This window comes from Anolis sagrei, chromosome 3, assembly GCF_037176765.1.
Source record: "Anolis sagrei isolate rAnoSag1 chromosome 3, rAnoSag1.mat, whole genome shotgun sequence".
NCBI classification, from domain to species: Eukaryota; Metazoa; Chordata; class Lepidosauria; order Squamata; family Dactyloidae; genus Anolis; species Anolis sagrei.
In genome coordinates, this window is record NC_090023.1 from 47,053,306 (window position 1) to 47,075,752 (window position 22,447).

At 36.6% G+C, this 22,447-nt stretch overlaps 1 protein-coding gene across 2 annotated transcripts; it reads right to left on the reverse strand.

The window, feature by feature from the left end:
* Positions 1-1,537: 1,537 nt before the first annotated feature.
* On the reverse strand, positions 1,538-21,879 carry HJURP (Holliday junction recognition protein). Of its 2 annotated transcripts, none has more exons than XM_067466644.1 (13): positions 21,679-21,879; positions 19,128-19,194; positions 17,195-17,250; positions 13,977-14,004; positions 13,330-13,385; positions 11,968-12,010; positions 10,198-10,259; positions 8,237-8,344; positions 7,511-7,583; positions 4,817-6,345; positions 4,364-4,427; positions 3,656-3,743; positions 1,538-2,363 (listed from the first exon to the last, which is right to left on the reverse strand). In XM_067466644.1, the coding sequence occupies exons 1-13, from the start codon at positions 21,742-21,744 to the stop codon at positions 2,240-2,242; spliced, it is 2,364 nt and encodes a 787-aa protein (XP_067322745.1). In that variant the 5' UTR covers positions 21,745-21,879; the 3' UTR covers positions 1,538-2,239. The 2 variants fall into 2 exon arrangements, with proteins under 2 accessions (XP_067322745.1, XP_060626640.2); XM_060770657.2 differs by having other exon boundaries at positions 8,237-8,347.
* Between the last annotated feature and the right edge of the window lie 568 nt (positions 21,880-22,447).

The window sequence follows — 22,447 nt, forward strand, 5'->3', positions numbered from 1 at the left end:
AACCTATATAAAATGTTTAATATTGCCAAATTTGTCCCAGGTGTGACTTGCCCAAGGTCAGTCAGTGGGTTGCCATGGTCAAACAGGAGATTGAACTTTGGTCCAACAACCAAAATACTACAGGATGCTAGCTCTCAAATGCACTTTACTCCCCAGAGTTTAGGATTTCAATTTTGCACCAGAGATTAAAAGGACAGATGTTTTTATGTTCTAACTTGTGTGATGTTGACAACACGGATTATTTAACTGATTTATTTCTGTTTGTTCTGATAGAACGTCTCATAATAACAATTTCAGAACGAGAACTCCAGGACTAGATAGTGCACAACAGCACAAAGGTCTTTCTGCTAAGGGAGGTCTTTTGAGCACAAATTAAGTTCTTGTTCTTTAGGTATTTCCGAAAGGGCATTTAGTCAACACATACATACAGCCGTTTGTGTTTTATGGTAGCAGTACAAAGGGATGTCACTGTGCTTAGAAGAGACGTAATAAACAATTTCCCATCATTTTACCCTCTGTAAAATGAATTACGAGGGTTATCCAGAAAGTACGGTTACAAGATTTGTTTAAAATACAAAGAATGAATATATTTTATAAAACTTACAGATTGTCGCAAGTATTACATTATTTTTCCACATAATCACCATTCAGTTCAATACATTTTGCCATCAGTGGGACGGTTTTTTGATGCCTGTGTAACAGAAGTTTCCCTCTGCCTTTTTCAGCTAGTTGTCACTTTGATTTTCACCTCATTGTTTTAAAAAACTGTTTTCAACCAAGGTGTTCCTTTAATTTAGTCAATGGGTGCAAGATCAGGGCTGTGAGAAGGGTGGCTTGAACTATCTCAAACAAATGAAGTCAAGAACACTTGTGTTGCATGAGCAGTGTGCGGACGCGCATTGTCTTGAAGGAGACAGGATCTCACTGTCAGCATCCCATCACATTTGTTTTGGATGGCTCTGTGAAGTTTCTTCATGGTCTCACAATATATTCCATAACCATTTTGTCACATGCGGTCTTGACATTACATCCTCTCCATAAACTGAAACAATTTCATGATGAATCACACAGGCGTTCATGCCCTTAACATTTAGGTAGCGTATTAGTGCGAACTTCGTACTTGAAGGGAAATGGAATGAGGATGCTCATCTCTAAGCTTTATGACAGTTGATGAGCTGCTGACAACTGGCACTGCTTGTTTTCTTCTGCTAGCTTCCTACTACATGGCATTAATACCAACTTCCCCCAAGAAAATTTACCATGAGAGTGACGTGCCTTGTAACCTTACTTTCCGGTTAACCTTTTTATACTTACCATTTTAACATCCAGGTTGTTTTCACAAAGTTTTTTTTAAATACATACCAAAAATTGCATTCTAACCTTTCAAAATATTGTATAATGTCCATTCTTTTCTAGATAATATTAATTTTCTCCCCGATTCCCTCCCACCCCTAATACAACACAGAAAGTAAGATTATGTAAGTAGCTGCTTATTACCTAGAAAACTCCCAGATACAACATTAACCTGCTAATGGTATATAATGTAACCATATATAAAGATTTATTAGGCAATAAAGATATACAACTGTCAAGTACCTAAATGTGCACCTCAACATGTTAAAAATCAGATTTGAAATATACAATTTTTCTTTCCAAATCTAGTACTTTCAGCAGTAAAATAATGCTCTGGATCTTCTAAAACTGGTGCTCACCAAAATAATTATACTCATTTGAATAGCCTGTTATAGAACATTATAGATTAAGAGTACATCTTGATTTGCCAAGCAAAATAGCTAAAGCTATGTACAAACTATGTACAAAATGATCTGTTCCCAATAAAGAATACTTAAGTTTGATAAGCTTTCAGGAGGAATATCGCTTTCTCTTAAAAAGCCAAATGGCTCATGGGCTCTTGAAGCAAAAAAATAGGATTATCCCAATGCTATAGATGTGGTCTGTAGTTAAGTGCTGAGAGGTTGTTCTTTTCTTGAATGGCAAAGCATAAATATAAAGGATTGGATTCAGTCCTCATGAAACACAGTACTCAGAGCCCCCTCTTCCTTCTATAGCCTCTGCATGCTTTTAACATATGCTCTTCTTGCATCCTCTGTAAACAGAGCTTCTGGGTTACAAGATTAAGGGGAGTGATTTCTGCTTCAAGTCATGAAAAACCCATTTGGGACAATGTTCCTTTATTGCATGAAAAGGCACTATGGATACAATTAAGTTATGCTTTTGCTTAAAAATTATGAGGTTCCCTTGCATATCTTTGCAGAGGTGATACTTCATAATCTTTACATAAAAGTTCTTGGGTATTTTCACTTCTCATTTGCTTATCGTTGTAGTTCAAGCAACTGGAAACCCTAGAAAAGAGATCATCATCAGTAAGAAACAAAGAACAATAACTATCTTAGAGCAAGGCTTCTTAAACTGTTTCGACTTGGGAGCCATTCCTGCCTGAGAAACTTTTACAAATTTACGTATACATGTATATAAAGTAGGTTCCCTTGCAAGGATATGCAAGGGAACCTTATAATTTTAATGTATTAAAATCAAGCATTAATGCAAATAAATCAGCATTGCAAAACTTGATAACAGTCTGATTTTTCTTTTTATGGAGTACAGTTGAAGGACTAGGTAGCTATTTTTGAGACCCCAACACTGAACTAAGGGGACTCATTTGGGGCCAGGACCCACAGTTTAAGAAGTAGTGTTCTAGAAAGTAGGCATCTGAACATGCACTGTCAACAAGCAAGTTCTTTCAACTGTTCTTTTGCAGAGAGGGAAAAATGCTCATACCGCCTCTCTCCATTTCCATAAATAATTAATGCACTAGCATGTCAAAGAAATCCAAACAAAAGACAGTCAAATTCAGAGTGTATTAGCTAAGGAATACAGTATTCAACCACAACACCACAGTTAATAATTTTAAATTCATTATTGCACCAACTCTTAAACTTTGGCAGAGTTGAGCTAAATTAGAATGTTAGCACTATGCATCTGCCTTTCAAAATGATACAATAACACACATACCTAAACTTGCTCATTTGGTCATATAGAAAGGTGGCATCAAGCTCAAATACGTTTTAGCTTTTGAAACAAACAAGCACACTTGTAATTTTGGCACACTGATATCAACACCTCCTTTTAGCTCCTTATTTATTTGTTATTAATTAACTTTATCTATGCCTCACCTTTCCCCTGTGGGGACTGAAGGTGGACAAGAATTACATAGTCTAATGACAATTTAAAACAAAGCAAATACAAAAATTTCAAAAGAAATATTCGTGTGTAGATATAAAGTTAAAATACAATTAAAATATAACAAATTTGATTAAAATTGTAAGAGTCTGCAGCAATTACGGGACACTTGGGCTTAAAGAAAATATGAAAAAATCAGTTGCATATGAATATCTATAACATAAAGACTAATGATTCTCTATTACGATTTTTATTAAACACATTTATGGCAAGTCTTAGAATAAGACAAAAATCTGTATTTCTAGTGTTTTAGGATGTAGTTAATAAGAACCTCTTTACAATTATTGTTTATTCTCCATATCTGTATCTTCACCATGGATAGAGACAATATTGTATATTCTCCATGGACAGAGACAACAACTGGAAACTAAAAGAAAATTCAGGTGTCACTTACTTTACTGTACAGTTTTGTGGTCCTCCAAGAAAGACACAACTTGGTAAACTGCTGGAAATATTCTCATTTACATCTGCTATCCTGGATTCTGTGAAGAAGTTAGATGTGACAAATAAAGTAAATGTCCCACTAAGAATTTTGGAAGTAAAGGTATCTTAAAAGATAAAAGATGAAGCCTTTTGTCATAGCAAAGCATATAAATAAAAATGAATCAAACTCTGATTTTTTTAAAAAAAATCCTGTACCAAAAACAAAAAAGCAGGCTATGTAAACAGAAACAATATGAATGTGTGATGGTTTTTACTGTATTTTTTTAAGTGCTGCATGAGTTTAATTCAATTTTAATGTTTGCATTTTTTGCATATTTTAAATTGTATAGTAATGCTTTAATGTCAAGCTGCTTTGAATCCCCTTTGAGTGGATAAAGCGGGGTATAAATAAATATAATAGCAATAAAATACATTTCAATACTTTCTATTAATATCTTAGTTTCTTCAGTTTTCTCTAGTCAATATTGACTCCATGTCCAAACCCATTTTTCAGACAGCTTTTGTAGCTGTGATTTCCATTTTCATTATAGGAAAGGAGAGAAACACAACTGAAAGAAACTGGAAAACTGGCAACATTGAGTCAACCATCATCCATATCATGTTCTGATGTGGAGGGTTCACCCTCAAGGCAACATCTACTGAGTATCGAAGAGCCTACCTGTCCTATTGGTGCTTGGAGAAGTCAGAAACCTGTGATTCGAAGACACAGGGAATCCAGAATCCTGGAAATTATGCATTCAGTCATTAAAATGATGCAGTATTACAATACGGATTATGGATATACAGGGATTAGGGATAATCAATATTAGTAAACTCCTATTACAATATTAATAAACTTCAGCAGAGATTTCCCCCCAACTCTTAAAGCAGTAAATTTCCCTTTCTAGGGGCAGATTTTATCTAGCTTGCTGTTGTCTCACCCCTGTTCTTAATTACGGGTCATATGTAAGCCGTATGTCTGTAACTCAGGGACTGCTTGTACTAGTATTCAAATACTAATGCTGTTGTGTATTAACTTTGACTGAAAACCAAGTTTTGGGTTTTTAAAAAAAAACATTGGGTAGACATATCAGTGTGATTTCGACTTTTATCATAGAAAGCATGTCCTTACCATTTGTGAAGTCCAACAGTTCATATTAGGGGTATACACTGTGAAAGTCATGTCAGTTTTTTGAAGATTATTTTTCCAGGAAGGAAGTTTTTGACAAATCACGTAAGGGTTATCAGATATGTTTTTAAATCTTTTTACGGGTGAATACTTCAAGTCCTCACTGAAGAAGTTTGCTGCTCTTTTAATTCTGGAAACTACTGACACAGTTCTTACTGGGGAATTAATGAGAGCATTTACAGTTTCAGACATACGTAATCCTTCATACTTTCTTTTAAGGTTTTCTGCTCTCAGAAATGTCGGACTTTTGGGAAACTCTCCAGAACACAATTGTTGGTATATGCTATCAAATGTATTGTTACATTTCTGATGGGGTTCTGAAGACACACCATTAAAACTAGATGTGCGTAATTTTGCAGACTTCCGTGGACTTGCACGCATATTTGAAAACGTAAGCGACTTGTGTAATATTGGAGAACACAGTTCCTCATACATTTTTTCAAATGCATCTTCACATTTCTGATGCGCTTTCCTGGGACTTCGGTTAACAGGAAGCGATGATAGTGAATAACTCCGCTGTAATGAAATGGCTTTATTGAGTCTTTTATTTTCATGCTTCCCCAGTAATGTACTTGAAGTTTTTACTGGAGAAGGGTTGTTGTTTTGCAAATTGGAATTGGTAGTATCATTAAAGGACAAGCTTAAATATGAGGCACTCTTGAATGCGCTTGTGTTAATTTCCACAGGTTTATCTTCAATTGTTAGATTAAATACCCCTCCCGAATCTGCACTGTCAACTGCACAAGACACCTCAAGAGAATGGCTCAATTCTACAGAGTCTGAAGATAATGGTGTGCATTTTGGTCTTCTGACCAGAAATGTTTCATCTGGAGAAATAGTTCTAGGAGAAATGGGAGTTTCTGTGCCATTTTGTCCCACATCTTCAGCATACGTATGCTCTTCCACGAAGCCAGAAGAGTTTATTTCCATGCTATTTGTATCACAGCATGAAGACACCACTCTAGTCACATAGTGCTCTGAAAACCCGGTTTGATGCTCACAATCATCAAAAGGACTGTTACTTCTCATATTTCTCATAGGCAGTTGATGTTTCTTCTGTTCTTCATCTGTTATTGTGAAGCTAGATTTCAACTTTAATCGTCTGATGTTCCTTATTATCTCTTTGCTAGTATTAAGCTTTCCTTTCTTCAGGTGCCGATACTCATATTTGTTCGATCTGTTTAATGAACTAAAAGAGGCTTTATGCCACAGTCTGCTAAGTGTCTTCACCATGTTTGGATACAAATCTGCTATTGTGACGTTATTCCAAGAACAATGTTCATCTGCAGACTCATACATTTCCAAAAAGCTACTGAATCCACTATCGTTATTCCCCCAAAGGGAGTGATTTCTAGGGACCATGGTCCTATTGATTAAATTTGAGGTATCTGGGTCAGACTGCTGATGACACAACAATGTAGAATGTCCATTTGAAGACAGCATTTCCTTCTTTAGGACCACATCAGGATGGCCTATTAGACAAAAATTTTAAAATACGAGGTTATAATAGGCTCCACTTAATGTTTTTTAGAGTCTTAAATAACTCGCAAATCAGGACAGTAAATAAAGAGGGACAGTAAAAAAGCAGGGGAATTCTAGACAAGAATCAATCAAGGCCAGCTACCACCTCCTAACAAAGGATTCCCCAGGCAGCAACCAGCCAGGCTTTGAAGCTGCAAGGCCATTAAATGCTAATCAAGATTATTTATTGCAACATTCACACTGGCCTCAAGCAGACAAGAGTTTTTTCTCCCACTCTGGACATTCCACAGATATATAAACCTCACTTGCCTAGTTTCCAACAGACCTCTCAACCTCTGAGGATGCCTGCCATAGATGTGAGCAAAACGTCAGGAGAGAATGCTTCTGGAACATGGCCATACAGCCCGTAAAACTCACAGCAACCCAGCAATCATTCTCATCCCTTTTGACACTGTGAAACTAGCTATTTTCTATATGTTTTCATAAGGGGCCATTATCTTGGCTACATTTGGATTAAAGGTAATAATATAGATTTACTTTATGGGGGAAACCGCCCACTATATATACAGTAAACTCTTGGTTAACCAGCACCATGGAGACAGGTGAGTGACAAATAAATGTAGTTTCTGGCTGTTTGAGTTATTAACAAAAAACAAGTCTGCCTAATACTGTACCCTAAACTATACCATAAACTCTATATTGACTTGATATTAATAAAATTGTCTGCAAGGCAAATGAGGAATTTATTGGACTTTGTATTTTTGGCAAAGTTTGTTTTCCAACCAATATCTGACTTAATTAAATGCAGATAAGTTAAAAAAAAATCAATAAACTGTGTCTTAGAATAATCTTAGCATGACTCTCAAGAAATGATTACCATTTCTTTATTAAATTAATTGGACATGCAATATTTTCTGCTCAATACTATAAAATTTGCTTTATTATTCTTTGGTTAATCCCAACCAGAAAAAGATCCACTGAATCAGTTCTGAAGGGTGAGTCAACATGTAGATAAATCCAATTGATTCAATAATTTTATTCCAGTTACAACTAACAACAGGATTTAGGACTTCAATGTATTTCATCAAAACATTTACTTCTCTTTAAGAACTTGCTTTTTTACCAAAATATTTCACATTTTGTTATTATACTCACCACTCAAGGAGACATCATCTAAATCTTGGAAAGGAGGCTGCTGGTGACAATCCATTGTTTTTGTTCTCACAACCTAAGTACAAATCCCCAAAGAAGGCACTTAGTATATGGAGAATAGATTTCCAGAATGGCTTGTGTCCGTAAAATAGTTCAACTATTTTTATTTGTGACATACATCTTATTTACCACTAGATGTTCGTTATTATAAGACTTCCCAAGGAGATTAGACAGTTGCCATCCCATTTCAAACTGATGTGTCTGAACTACCGGTAGGCATGTGAATAAATTGAACCGGATTTCACTTCAAGTAAACAGAAGTTACTTCAGTTCACTAAGGCCCCTTCTACACTGACATATAAAATCCCACTTATCTGATTTGAACAGGATTACATGGCAGGGTAGACTCAGATAATTCAGTTCAAAGCAGGTAATGTGGATTGTCTGATTTGATAATCTGGATTATATGGCAGTGTAGAAGGGGCCTACGTTTTTACTGCTCAGAAGGTTGTGCCCACACCTGTTATATGTAAGGCCTCTACATCCATTTCAAGAGATCTGTGCACACATTTGAGATGGATGTGCAGATATTGGACTTCCAATAGAAATAAATGGGAAGTCCATATAGTATGCCGTAGTTATACTGAAATCATACCATTCATTACAATCAGCAATGGTAACTGTATATGGAAAAACATTTTAATAAGAAAAGAAAAGAACAGTTGTTACCGTAAGCACTTTCGGAGCAGAGCTGCTACCTTCCTCCAACAACAAGTCCATTTCCACTCTGCATTTATTCTTCATAGGTGATCCAGAAGAGCACATGAGAGGAATACTCTTCTTTGTTATAAAATAAATAAAATTTAGTTATTTTGATTATGCAAAAGGTTGGATCCAGAGTATGTAACCTGAACTTTATGCAAGACCAAGAACAAGCAACGAGAGTAAAGACAAAGATTCACCCAGAGGAAAAATGTTCTTACTATACATTAAGGGAACCACTGACCACAGAGGGAAGCTGATGAAGAAACACAACTTACAAACTATCTGCAGACTCACTAATAAAATCCAATAAATGATATGTACAGCAAAGGACAAGAGGGATCCTCTCACATCTGCAGAAGTCTACCCTATATATACCATGCAGCTGTGGACAAGTCTATATAGGAACCACCAAACGCGGCATTGCCCAAAGACGAATCAAGGAACTTGAAAGGCACTGCAGACCAATTCAACCAATGAAGTCAGCCATAGCAGAGCACCTGATGAACCGACCACTCTAACAACTACCATGTCAGACTACAGAGAGAAGCTATTAAAATCCACAAACATGTTGACAGTTTCAACAGAAAGGAGGAAACCATGAAAATGAACAAAATCTGGCTACCAGTTTTTTAAAAACTCTAAAATCAGGACAGTAAATAAAGAGCAACACTCAAAAATCAGGGGAAATCCAGACAGGAATCAATCAGGGCTAGCTAACACCTCCTAACTAAGGATTCCCCCAGGCAGCAATCAGCCAGGCTTTGAAGCTGAAAGGCATTAAATGCTAATCAAGGTGGCTATTTGAAACATTAACACTTGCCTCAAGCAGACCCCTCAACCGCTGAAGATGCCAGCCATAGATGTGGGCAAAATGTCAGGAGAGAATGCTTCTAGAACATGGCCATACAGTCCAGAAAGCTCACAAAAACCCAGTGATTCTGGTCATGAAAGCCTTCGACAACACACTGAACTTCATTCCCACAGAATCACTGATAATTCAAAGTTTTCATTGTTATTCAATTCTAACCCAATTTCAACTAGCATATTCTAGATTCAAACAGAATATATTTTGACAAACAGTGAATAATTAAAATTAATTACAAGCAGCAACAAGAATACATTTACCAACCTATAATCACAAACTGAAGATTTTTAGATGCCAGTAATACAAGTTTACTTCTGGGAGGTTCACCTCAGTAATAAGTGTGTCTTCGTAGTCAATGAATAGGTACAAGCTAAACTTAGAATTCTAAGAAAAGTTAGACTATTACAACAGATAAAGTTTCTATTGTAATTTTATATTGCTAATGCATTTATATGTTTTTTTCTTTTATTATTATGTAATTATGATGTTGTTGTTTGTTGTTTCTGGTTTTACTCTGTTGTAATTTGTTAGTTGGGCCTGGCCTCATATAAGGCGCCCCGAGTCCCCGTTGGGGGAGATGGTGGCGGGGTATAAATAAAGTTTATTATTATTATTATTATTATTATTGAATTTACTTGTGTAGTGGTTAGAAAGGAACTGAATAAGAACTAAGACAGACACTAAATGGATTCAAATGGAAGTAGTGTTTTCTAACAAATGGTTGAAATCTGAAAACAATATATGTGATGTAAGACCAGAAAGAACCTATATTACATATACCATCTTAGGTTTTCTATTACATAAGAGTGGGATACTTTTTGCTGTAGACGGTGATGATAAAGATTTCTGGTTAGATTATACAATGTTATAATAAAAAGGCTCATAAAAGCTCTGTATTTTTATTTTACATTTCCCTGGAAAATTATAAGCATTATAATCTGAAAAACAATTTCTCCAGGTGGTCTTATTTTTGGTCACTTTTCAAAGAACAGCATTTGGGGAGGAGGCAAAAGCATCTAAGCAAAACATTAGTTCACCTTGAAATATAGAGAAATGTTACCTTGATAGATATGCTTTCCATGTGTCTTTTAATGGATGACAGCTCAACATTGCTCTGGTGATCTACAGTTCAAAGTTCATCAAGAAATGTTTTAGGCAGGATAACTAATATCTACATGTTATCGTCATTTTAAAGAACCCCCCCCCCCCATTTCTTTAGCAAGTCAATATTTTAAGGAGAATTAACTCGCTGAAAGAACTTGAAGCCATGTCATCTATGTATAATTATATAGCCGTACCCAGCATTCACAAAAAAGTGATAAGAACACAAAGGCCCTGCCCCCTTCATCATTGCTCTCTACATGTGAAGAGTTAAGAACCTGAAGAAAACAGATGATCAACACAGGATTTTGAATTCTGTTTTTTAAAAGATTTCCAATTGTGTGGAGAATCTTCATCCGCATTACAGGTTCCCATTTTCAGATTGTGACTCTCCATGTAAGAAGAGCAATAACAGAAAAGGCAGGCTTACATGCATGACTTGCAGAACAGCTGGCAATGCCAACATTAAAAGTAAAGGGATAGTGATGCAGTCAAGTTTGTTCCATGTCAGCTAAAGAAAAGCCAGTCTGTAATAACTTTTATTACTGTAATAACTTTTTTCTGTAATAACTTTATTACAGAAAAAGTTATTTCTGTAATAACTTTTCTTTTAGTTAGGGAAAATTTCATTTGCTATTGGTTTATGATAACAACAAAGGGCAGAAGGGGGTGTGATAGGGAAAAAAGACACATTGGATAAATATAGTTGTTTGAAATGACTCTTTAGTTCCATTTAGACAGCTACTTGGATCTAGCAATTGACATGTTAATAGGCAGGTACTTAGTATATAGATGGCAACCATCTCATATTCATGATCATTACTTAGTCACAACTATGACACTATTGCTATGATTGTAACTTGGAATCAGCTGCCGGCATTTGGAACATGACTTTTTAGGGACTTGGATCATTAGAATTTACCGTATATATTCAAGTATAAGCTGGGGTTTCCAGCCCTTTTTTAAGGCTGAACCGCCCCCCCCCCCTTTCAGCTTATACTCGAGTCAGTTATTTATTATTTTGCTGTTATTATTATTATTATTATTATTATTATTATTATTACACTTAATATTTTACTCTATTTATTATTATTACATTTACATTACATTACTGTATTATTATTTTATTACATTTATTATGATATTTATAATGTTTCTCTATTTTATTATTACATTTATTTTACTCTTGATTATTGATATTAGATTATTTTATCTATTTATTACATTTATCATTTTACTCTATTTTTATTATTACATTTATTATTTTACTCTCTTTATTATTATTGCAAGGATACATAAGCACATTACCTTGATGAAGGTTAGAATAATTGTTTAATCAGAATTGGACAGTCTTATCTTAAATTACAGTTTTATGTAAATATTCAAAACATTGAATCTACTGATGCCTAAAATAATGTAATTTTATTGGTATCTATTTTTATTTTGAAATTTTCCAGTAGCTGCTGCATTTCCCACCCTCAGCTTATACTTGAGTCAATACGTTTTCTCATTTTTTGTGGGGAAAATTAGGTGCCTTGGCTTATATTCGGGTCGGCTTAAACTCAAGCATATACGATAGTTAACTAAACTTAGTTAAGCATATTTCACAAAGCAGCTAATGTAGAATGCTAGACCTAGTTATTTCAGATAAAACTTACTAAAGCATTATTTGAACAATCAGACTTGGAAGAAAACAAAGAACATTTTATTCTATTTTAATTTGCCATACCTGTATTAAGATGACTCTCTCCACACAGCTCTGTTTCAAATGACTGTTAAAAACAAATATTAGTTTAAAGATTAGACTAAAATATTGATATTCTATGAAAACAAAAACAACATTTTGTTCCAACTCAGCTACAGTATTCAAATTTCACTATTTATAATAGAAAACTGCCCATTCACCCAATTAAATGAATGTATTTTTCTTTCTCCATTTTTGAAAACATGTGAGCATTTTTAAAGATACTCACCCACACAAAAGTTTTCATTATACTGCAGTACTGTCACTTATTTTTTATTCACTGACCAACTTTTGGCAATTATCCTGATTAGCTGGGAAATATATGTTTAAAGATACTAAAGTTTCATTATGTTGGAGTTTCTAATAAATGTCTTCATACCTCACTGGGAAAGAAAGGCAATTTAAGATTATATTCTTCAAATGCTGAGTATTAGTAGAACAAGCACTAGGGCTGGGCAACCACGGAAAAATTTGTTTCTAAACTCGATTCGTTTTTAGGGGGTTTTTGCGTTTCAATTTTTAAAAGAATTCCGAAATTTTCCTCAAATTTTTTTCAATATTTACGAAATTTCGTAAATTACGAATCAATTACGAATCGATTTTGAAACAATTATGAATCGATTCGTTAATGGCGGGCGCGATCGCGCAATACGCTAAAAAAACCTCCAAATGGGACAGGAAGCTTCCCTCTCCCTCTGTTGTTGACTGTTGGTGTGATTTTTTTTTTCCACTGAGAAAACAAACAGCAACCCTAAAACTTGCACCAGACATGCGGAAATAATAACAAAACGATTTCGAATCAATTACGAATTGATTTCGAAACAATTACGAAACGAATTGAAAAAAATCGTTTCGCTTCGTTATAAAAAAATAACGAATTAATAACGAATTACGAAATTAACGAATGAAATCGCCCAGCCCTAACAAGCACATCTATTTCAAAATTGCGTACACACACACCCGCACACATCTATAAAATTTAAGTAATTTCTAAACTATTGCAAATGAAGTACTATTTTTTAAAAAAACACACTAAAATTACATGGAAAGTGTTATTAAGAAAACAACTTTTAAGAGTATTCTGAATGCAATTTTAAAAATACTACTTTTAATTTTTCTTACTTTTATATTCAAAACAATGTTTAGTGTTGAGTTTAATTTTAATGTTGATGTCTTGTAAATTTAATTATATTTGTTTACAATTGTAAGCTTTCTTAAATTCTAGTTTTGGGTTATAAATAAAAATAAACAACTGCTCCCCTCTTGGCTTGGATATACATATAATACATTGCATGGAACAGAGGTAGGGTACGATTTTCTGTTGTTAAATTATTTACCAAAACATACCTTATAGGCGTCACACTCCTCGTTTTGAAAGTCAGAAGCCTGCTGCTTTTGTGTTTCTTAATTAGAAGAAAAGGAAAATTCTTGATTAGATTTATGCAGGTGAAAAGAAATGTTCCTTTAAGGTCAGTTCACACATGCAAACCAACCTCTTATTTCCTCCACGTGAGTTCTCTGTCATATTAAATCAGGGGTCCCCAAACAGAGGGCCAGGTCATGAATGAATTCCTATGCACACTGCACATATCTTATTTGTAGTGCAAAAAACCCGCTTAAAAACAATACAATAATTAAAAAGAACAATTTTAACAAATATAAGCTTATTAATATTTCAATGGGAAGTGTGGGCCTGCTTTTGGCTGATGAGATAGGATTGTTGTTGTTGTGTGCTTTCAAGTTGTTTCAGACCTAGGTTGACCCTGAGCGATGGCCGGGTAAATGACCTTGGAGGGCCGCATCCGGCCCCTAGGCCTTAGTTTAAGGACCCCTGTATTAAGTAGAAAGCAATTTACAATCAAAATTTTTTACTATTTGTAAAAATAGTAAAAACTTTGGTTTGGTTTGGAGACAGATACTGAAAAAGATGAAGAAAATGATAATAAATCATCATACTCCACCTAAAGCTAGTTATGTTTCAAAACCTTTCTTACCTATGTTTTCTTGACGTTGAACAGTGACCTGCAAGTTTAAAAAACAGATATTTCAGTCTATGTTTTACTTTAGAGTCATAGAGTTGGAAGAGACCTTGTGGGCCCTCCAGTCCAACTCCCTGCCAAGAAGCAGAAAAATCGCATTCAAAGCACCTCGGCAGATGGCCCTCCAGCCTGTTTAAAAGCCTCCAAAGAAAGCCTCCACCACAGTCCGGGGCAGAGATCCACTGCTGAACAGCTCTCATAGTTAGGAAGTTCTTCCTAATGTTCAGGTGGAATCTTCCTGTACTTTGAAGCCATTGTTCTGCATTCTAGTCTCCAGGGCAGCAGGAAAAAAGCCTCCTCCAATGACTTCCTTTACTTATTTATACACAGCCATCATATCTCATCTTAGCCTTATCTTCTGCAGGCTAAACATGCCAAGCTCTTTAAGCCACTCCTCATAGGGCTTGTTCTTCAGACCTTTGATCATTTTAATCGCCCTTCTCTGGACACATTCCAGCTTGTCAAAATCTGTCAATTGCAGTGCTCTGAACTGGACACAGTATTCCAGGTGTGGTCTGACCAAGACAGACTAGAAGGGTAGCACAACTTCCTTAGATTCGACAAAGGACATCTTATTTTTCAAATGCAATGATGGCATGCTTTGCTTGAAATGTCTTCAAATGCACAATCACATCTTATTATTAAGTAATATTAAATAGGGTACATTTGCTAGTTGGAGGCATAGGATGCTCTTGTCATAGTTTTCACTTGGCATCACTATACAACTAAAGTTCCTTTGCTGAGATGTCTTCCTTAGTTTAAACATGATGAAACAGAATATATTTGTAATCTTTGCAGGTTAATATAGAAACAAGAAAGGTATTAATCAAATTTTGGTGTCTCAGAAGGTTCAGGCCAAGAACAGAGGGATCTACAAAAAGATTTGAAACATTTCCACATGTTGACATCCCAAACACCTGGAGGGTCAAAGCTTGCCCATGCCTGTCCTATATTGAGCATTCCCTGTGAATATGAAGAAACCAAAATTAATCCTAATCCCTAGAAGCTCAGAAGAACTTGGTGGCGTGGAGCGCTTGGATCCAGTTCCAATTGGCTCATGATCTATGGCCTTTCCTGGCAGAAATAGTATAGCCACAATGATCCAGGCACTGGTAACTAACTGATGAGTCTACCCCAATGCACTCTCTGCTGGGCTACACTTTAAGATGACTGTGAAACCAGAGCTAGTGCAAAATGCAAAAACTAGACTGATCACTGGAATTCCATTCACTCTGTTCTGAAAATATTGCACTGATTGCCAATATATTTGCATTCTGAATTCAAAATTCTAGCCAATATCATTAAAGCCCTAAATATAATTTTTTTGGTGGAAGCTATCGAGATACCCCCCTTTTAAACCCCGCTGGGAAAATCCTCATAAGAATCCTTGCAAACTGCCTTCTACCTATCTCAGAAGACACTCTCCCTGAATTCCTCTCCAGACGAACAGTGGATATGATCACTGCATGACAGCTCCAAGAAAAATGTAGCAAACAAAACCAACTTCTGTGTATTGCATTCATTAACCTTGCAAAGGCATTCTGCATAGTGAATCGCAATGCTCTCCTAAAAACCAGATACTCTGAGAAATTTGTGAACATCTTGTGGCTCCACTATGATGACAACAGTCTTGGACAGCAAAGGCTCCCAAAGTGACCCATTTAAGATGGAATCAGGTGTCAAACAGGGAAGTGTTACTGCCCCAACCTTATTCTCCATCTTTATAGCTATGATTCTGCATCTTGTATTGTCGAAGGCTTTCATGCACTGCAGGCTGCTTCAACCAGAGAAGTCAGCCATAGCAGAGCACCTGATGAATCAACCTGGACACAGCATATTATTTGAGAACACAGAAATGCTGGACCACTCTCACAACCACCATGTCAGACTACACAGAGAAGCCATTGAAATCCACAAGCATGTGGACAATTTCAACAGACAGGAAGAAACCATGAAAATGAATAAAATCTGGCTACCAGTATTAAAAAACTCAAAAATTACAACAGCAAAACAACAGAGAGTAAACAATCAGGCACATCAAATCACCTCTCAAAGAAAGATTCCCCCAGGCACTTCCAAGCTATTAAATGCTAATCAAGGTGGTCAGTTGAAACATTCACACCTAGCTCCAGCAGACAAAAGTCCTTTGTCCCACGCTGGTCTTTCCACAGATATATAAATCCATTTTCCTACTTCCAACAGACCTCACTACCTCTGAGGATGCTTCCCATAGATGCAGGCGAAACGTCAGGAGAAAATGCCTCTAGAACATGGCCATATAGCCCGGAAAACCTACAACAACCCATTCTGCATCTTGTTGATAAGAAACTTCCCACAGGGTGACAGAGAAGGGTGACTAAAATTATCAAGGGTATGGGGAACAAGTCCTATGAAGAGTGAATTAAACAACTGGGCATGTTTAGTCTGCAGAAGAGAAGGCTGAGAGGAGACCTGACAGCCGTGTATAAATATGTGGGGGTAAGTCATAAGGGGAGGAGGGAGCAAGCTTGTTTTCTCCTGCCCTAGAGACTAGGACACTGAACAGTGGTTTCAAAGTAAAGGAAAGGAGATTTCATCTGAACATTAGGAAGAACTTCCTGACTGTGAGAGATGTTCAGCAGTGGAACTCTCTGCCCTGAAGTGTGGTGGAGGCTCCTTCTTTGGAGGCTTTGAAACAGAGACTGGATGGCCATCTGTCAGGGGTGCTTTGAATGTGATTTTCTTGCTTCTTGACTGGGGGTTGGACTGGATGGTCCATGAGGTCTCTTCCAAATCTATGGTTCTACGATTCTATAGGAGAAGGCCTTTTTCTGCAGTTGCAACTTGGTTGTGGAATACCTTCCCTCTAGAGTTATTTTAGTACCAAGTTAAAGTCACCTGTTTACAAAAGTGTTCAGGTCAACTAATTCTGTACAGATTGCACGTGTTTTGGGGTTATATTATTCAGTTTGCATTTAAAAGATAATGAGAAATCCATTTTTTTCCTCTGAAGGCATGCTGCAGTTTTTCATAGTAAAAATAATAATAGAGTAACAAGTACCATGTAGACCAAAATGTATGGTTCCAGACATGTTTTTTTCATTTCTCAACATTATCACAACACAGAATACAGTATTACCTAGAAATTGGATGCATAAGAATATATTCATTGCCAGTTACACATTTTTAAATACCTTACAAGATCGACCTATAATTTCAGAGCTTGACTCTTCTCCCCAAACCTTTTCCCCTAGAAATAAAACAAAAATCATTACAATATTGTCATTTATATACAATTTTGTTAAACAAACATGGTGCTATGCTCAATAAGAGCAACAGGAGACAGAAGTGCTAAATGCCATTAACGTTCTGCATACTACTGAATACACTCATGCAATATCACTATGTCCTCCCCCAAACTAGTCTAGTCTTGCTTCCTGGTCATGAGAGAGTACGATACAATACTGGAAACTGCCTATTATCATCATGAATGCAGTGTTCAAGCAGAAGGTTTCAAATATTGACAGGACCTGTTGGTGGAGTGCTTGGTTATAGTGTGCCTCTGTTTGTTTCACGCTTAGAGACACCATTATCGAATGTGAGAAAAGTTACGCAAAATGCAACTTTTTATTTTTCATCTAGGAGTGCATAGCAAACACTTGTCAGAAACATTCAGTTAACTAGATATTTTTATTTTAAAAAATCTGAGTCAGGCACTGAAAGGGTTAAATGGATATGTCTTAGCAAAAGCCTCAGTTCTACATAAGCAGGTGTGCCTGTAGCTTAGTAGTCGTCAGTTTGAGGTAAACCTCAGTGGGAGAAAGGTCTCAGGGCCCTTCCACACAACCTTATATCCCAGAATATCAAGGCAGAAAATCCCACATTATCTGAGTGTGGATTCAGATAACCCAGATATTGTGGGATTTTCTGCTTTGATAATCTGGGATATAGGGCTGTGTGGAAGGGCTCTCAGTCTGTGAGAGAAGCTTTGGTGTGAGAAGCTCCAGGTTGAATGCCTTGTCAAGCCTCATGTGTAAAGCTCCAGTATAAAGGCTGCTGTGTGTAAAAAGCTACTGTGTGAAGCTCCAGTTGTGAGAAGAGGCTGTGAGAGCGAGGCTGTTTATCTGCATGAGGAAGAAGCAAAGAATAGAGTATAAAAGACTTTATTTGTGTTGTGAAAACCTTGTTATTATAAATAGTGCTACTATATTATTTTACTACAAAGAAAAGCCTCCTATAGAAGAGATAAGATTGGTCTGTGTGTTTTTGTTCTTTTTATCACTTTGGGCTACTGTTGTTGGGTCATGCTGCTGCTTCTAAGTTACTCTGCTGGACATTTATGAAGAGGGTCTTTTGTTATTAAGCCCACTTGCTCAACAACACTGATGTATGTAAGACAATTACGCCCTTGTCAGAACTACTAAAGCGAGAGCTAAGCACAATCCAAAATGACGGTTCATTTAAAAGAAAATCTAATACTATCTTCTCTATAGGGTTAATATTATTTTCTTTTCATGAATCATTCCAGACTATGATAGAATTCACAATCTTGTATGAAGACATATGAATCAGAAAAATGAAGTTTAATCTCACACTAGAAACCAGTAGTTTCCTAGTTTCATGTCTGAACCGAACCTGAGTACACCAAGAGTTCTGTTATTGTAAATGACAGCAAAGGATTCAGAGTTTCTAGAACTCAGATCAATTTCTAATTGCCAGTTGTGACTACTTTCCTTATATTACCATCATCACCATAAAGAAGAAAAAATATACCCATGTTATTTTTTTTTAAAAAAAATAGCATTATAACTGTACCAAGAGTTTAGCATTCTTTCCAATTCTTTGCCTCAAGTTTTGGATATGAGAACATGTTGCTATAAAAATATTTTTACATAATGAAGCAGTTTTTGCAGTTCCCTCCTTCCCAGATGTTATAGGAATGACTTTGAAAAGAAGGAACTTCAAGGCTACACATATTGGTGCACTGGAATAAGATCACTGCATGTTTTAACAAAACTTAATGTATTTTCATTTGAATTCACACAGTGTCCATGGGTTTCAGAATATTGTTGTATCACATAGATTGAAAATCCAATGAAAATTAAACTGCAGTCAAATCAAACTTACCATCAAGTGTAGAGTAAGTCAATGATTTGATAGAGACAAGCATATCATCGTCAAAGGGGACATTGTACTAGGTTTGAAAAACAAAAACACACCAGTGTTACAGGATAGTTAACTTCTACATTACACAGAGATAGTAATTACAAGGTGTATATAATGAGATCTCTTGCAGATGAGACTTAAGTGTAAGCATGAAATGCACCTATGCTTCATTAACCCCCTTACATGTATCCTGAGGATAATTTTATACATTTGTGAAACAAAGGCTATGGACACTGAACCATCCACCAGAAAGCCAAGTGTTACTTTCCATATCATAAATAGGATTTATGTAATGAATGTACTATGTGTTGTCAAAGGCTTTCATGGCCAGATTCACTGGGTTGCTGTGAGTTTTCCAGGCTGTATGACCATGTTCCAGAAGCATTCACTCCTGATGTTTTGTCCACATGACTTTTAGCCATGTTTTACATAATCTATAGTAATGTTTCACCATGATTTGATGTTGATTATCTGTTTTAGGATTGTTTACTCGCTTTTTTGATAGCACTTTATATACGGCATGGGATATTTGCTGCTGTATGTTGTAAACCGCCCTGAGTCCCCTTGAGGAGATAGGGTGGGATAGAAATAAAGTTTATTATTATTGAGACTCTATTTATTAGTTTGTTTATTTATTTACTATATTTATACCTTGCCCTCTCTCACCCTGAAGGGGATTCAGAGCGGCTTACAAGTTATATGTCCATACAAAATATTATATTATTAGCATAACACAATATTAGTATTATATATATATTACTTTACTGTACTATACCACTGTACTGCAATATTATTAGAAATATTTCATGTAATATATAATTATTATATTCTATTATTATTTCTATTATATTGTATTACATTAAGATCAATATAATATGTACATATAATATATTATTAGCATGGCACAATTAGTATTATATATTGCTATATTATACTATACCACTATACTGCAACATTATTAGTAATGTTACATGTAATATATAATTATTATATTATTATGCTGTATTATTCTTGTTATATTGTATTACAACATCATGAACAATATTATATATTATACAATTATATTATGATTGCATTGTATTACAATATCATGACCAATATAATGTGTACATACAATATATATTATTAGCATAGCACAATATTATAATATATGACTATATTGTACTACACCACTATACTGCAATATTATTAGCAATATTACATGAAATATATAATATACAGTTATTATATTGTATTGTTACTATATTGTATTACAACATAATGATCAATGTTATATATTATACAATTATATTATTACATTGTATTACAATATCATGATCAATATAATATGTACATACAATATATATTATTAGCATAGCACAATATTAGTATTATTTATGACTATATTGTACTATACCACTATACTGCAATAATATTAGTTATATTACACAAAATATATAATATACAGTTATTATATTGTATTATTACTATTATATTGCATTACATTGTACTATTAACTATATTATATCACAGGGATGGGCAAACTTGGACCCTCCAGGTGTTTTGGACTTCAATTCCCACAATTTCTAACAGCAGAATTGTGGGTGTTGAAATCCAAAACACCTGGAGGGCCCAAGTCTGCCCTGCCTGCTATATCAGGAGGAAAAGGAGATAAAAGTTAAAAAATAAACAAGAAAAAGGTATCATTATTGCAGCCAATGCTGCGGGGCCTCATCTCACTAGAGAATGAATCCACTTTATATTTGTTTGCTTCCTCCTGAAGAATTCTGGAGTTTGTAGTTTAGGGAGGAGACTTAACAGCATCACTAAACTACAAACCCTAGAATTCTGCAGAAGGCAGAAACCGGATTTAAAGTAGATTAATTCTCTAATGTGGTGAAGATTGTTGACAGCTTTGGATGTGGATGGAACCTGTATATTTCCCCCCCTCATATTGCACACCAGACAGTAAGGGAGGGACTAGGATTCCCAGAAATGCCTCAAAATTCATGGAGGACTGTTGTTTAAAAATACATAAATCACTTTTGCATCCCAAACAGGCAAAGCTCGGGTCCATCCACAGCAGGCATGGGCAAACTTGGGCCCTCCAGGTGTTTTTGGACTGCAGATCCCACAATTGAGAGTTGGAGTCCAAAACACCTGGAGGGCCCAAGTTTCCCTATGCATGGTCTACAATGTAGAATTAGCGCAGTTTGGCACTGCTTTAACTGCTACGGCTGGATGCAACGGAATCCTGGGAGTTGTAGTTTGTCGAGGCCCCAGCCTTCTTTGGCAGAGAGAGCAAAAGGCCTTGCAAAACTGCAACGCCCATGATTCCATAGTTAAAGCGGTGTCAAAGTGGATTAACTCCACAGTGTAAGATGCCCCCCACACGGCACAGAAAAGAGTCTCCTGTTACAGGAACTCAAGCAAAGGCCGAGGCGCTTCAGAAGCGAGGAAGGGTGAATTCTGAGGGGCCCAGACACGCAGCCAGGCCTCAGGCCCTGCCTTTCCCATCACGACCGGGCCTCACCTTCTCCATGATGGCGCTCATGGTGGCCACGAACCTCCTCCGGTTGCGCCTTCTCCGCCGGTCCATGGCGTGGCCTTCCCGGGGTGCCTCACAGGCCGGCGCCGGACTCCCCTCCCGGTCTGCTCCGCGCCCTCCGGAGTCGCGCCATTCCTCACTTCCGTCCCCTCACCGCAGCGCCCTCCTCCGATTCAAATCCCGCGCTCTCCCAATCCCGCAGGAGCGCGTGGCCCTTTACGCTACCTGATTCGTGGCGGCGCACGTCATTCAAAGCAGAGCGCCCAATCAGCGGGAGGAAAGAGAGGAGCCTTTGATTCGATTGGGTACCTTCCCTAAAGCTCGGTTCCCTCCTCCGGTGACACAAAGGCTTCAGAGCCACTATACAATTAATACACCTTTGACACTATTTTAACTGCCCTGCTTCAAGGCTATGGATTCCTGGGAGTTGTAGTATTACAAAGCCTGAAGTAGAGAAGGCTGAGAGGGGATATGACAGCCATGTATAAATATGTGAGAGGAAGCCACAGGGAGGAGGGAGCAAGCTTGTTTTCTGCTTCCTTGGAGAACAGAACAATGGCTTCAAACTACAAGAGAGGAGATTCCATCTGAACACGAGGAAGAACTTCCTGACTGTCAGAGCCGTTCAGCAGTGGAACTCTCTGCCCCGGAGTGTGGTGGAGGCTCCTTCTTTGGAAGCTTTTAAACAGGCTGGATGGCCATCTGTCAGGGGTGATTTGAATGCAATATTCCTGCTTCTTAGCAGGGGGTTGGA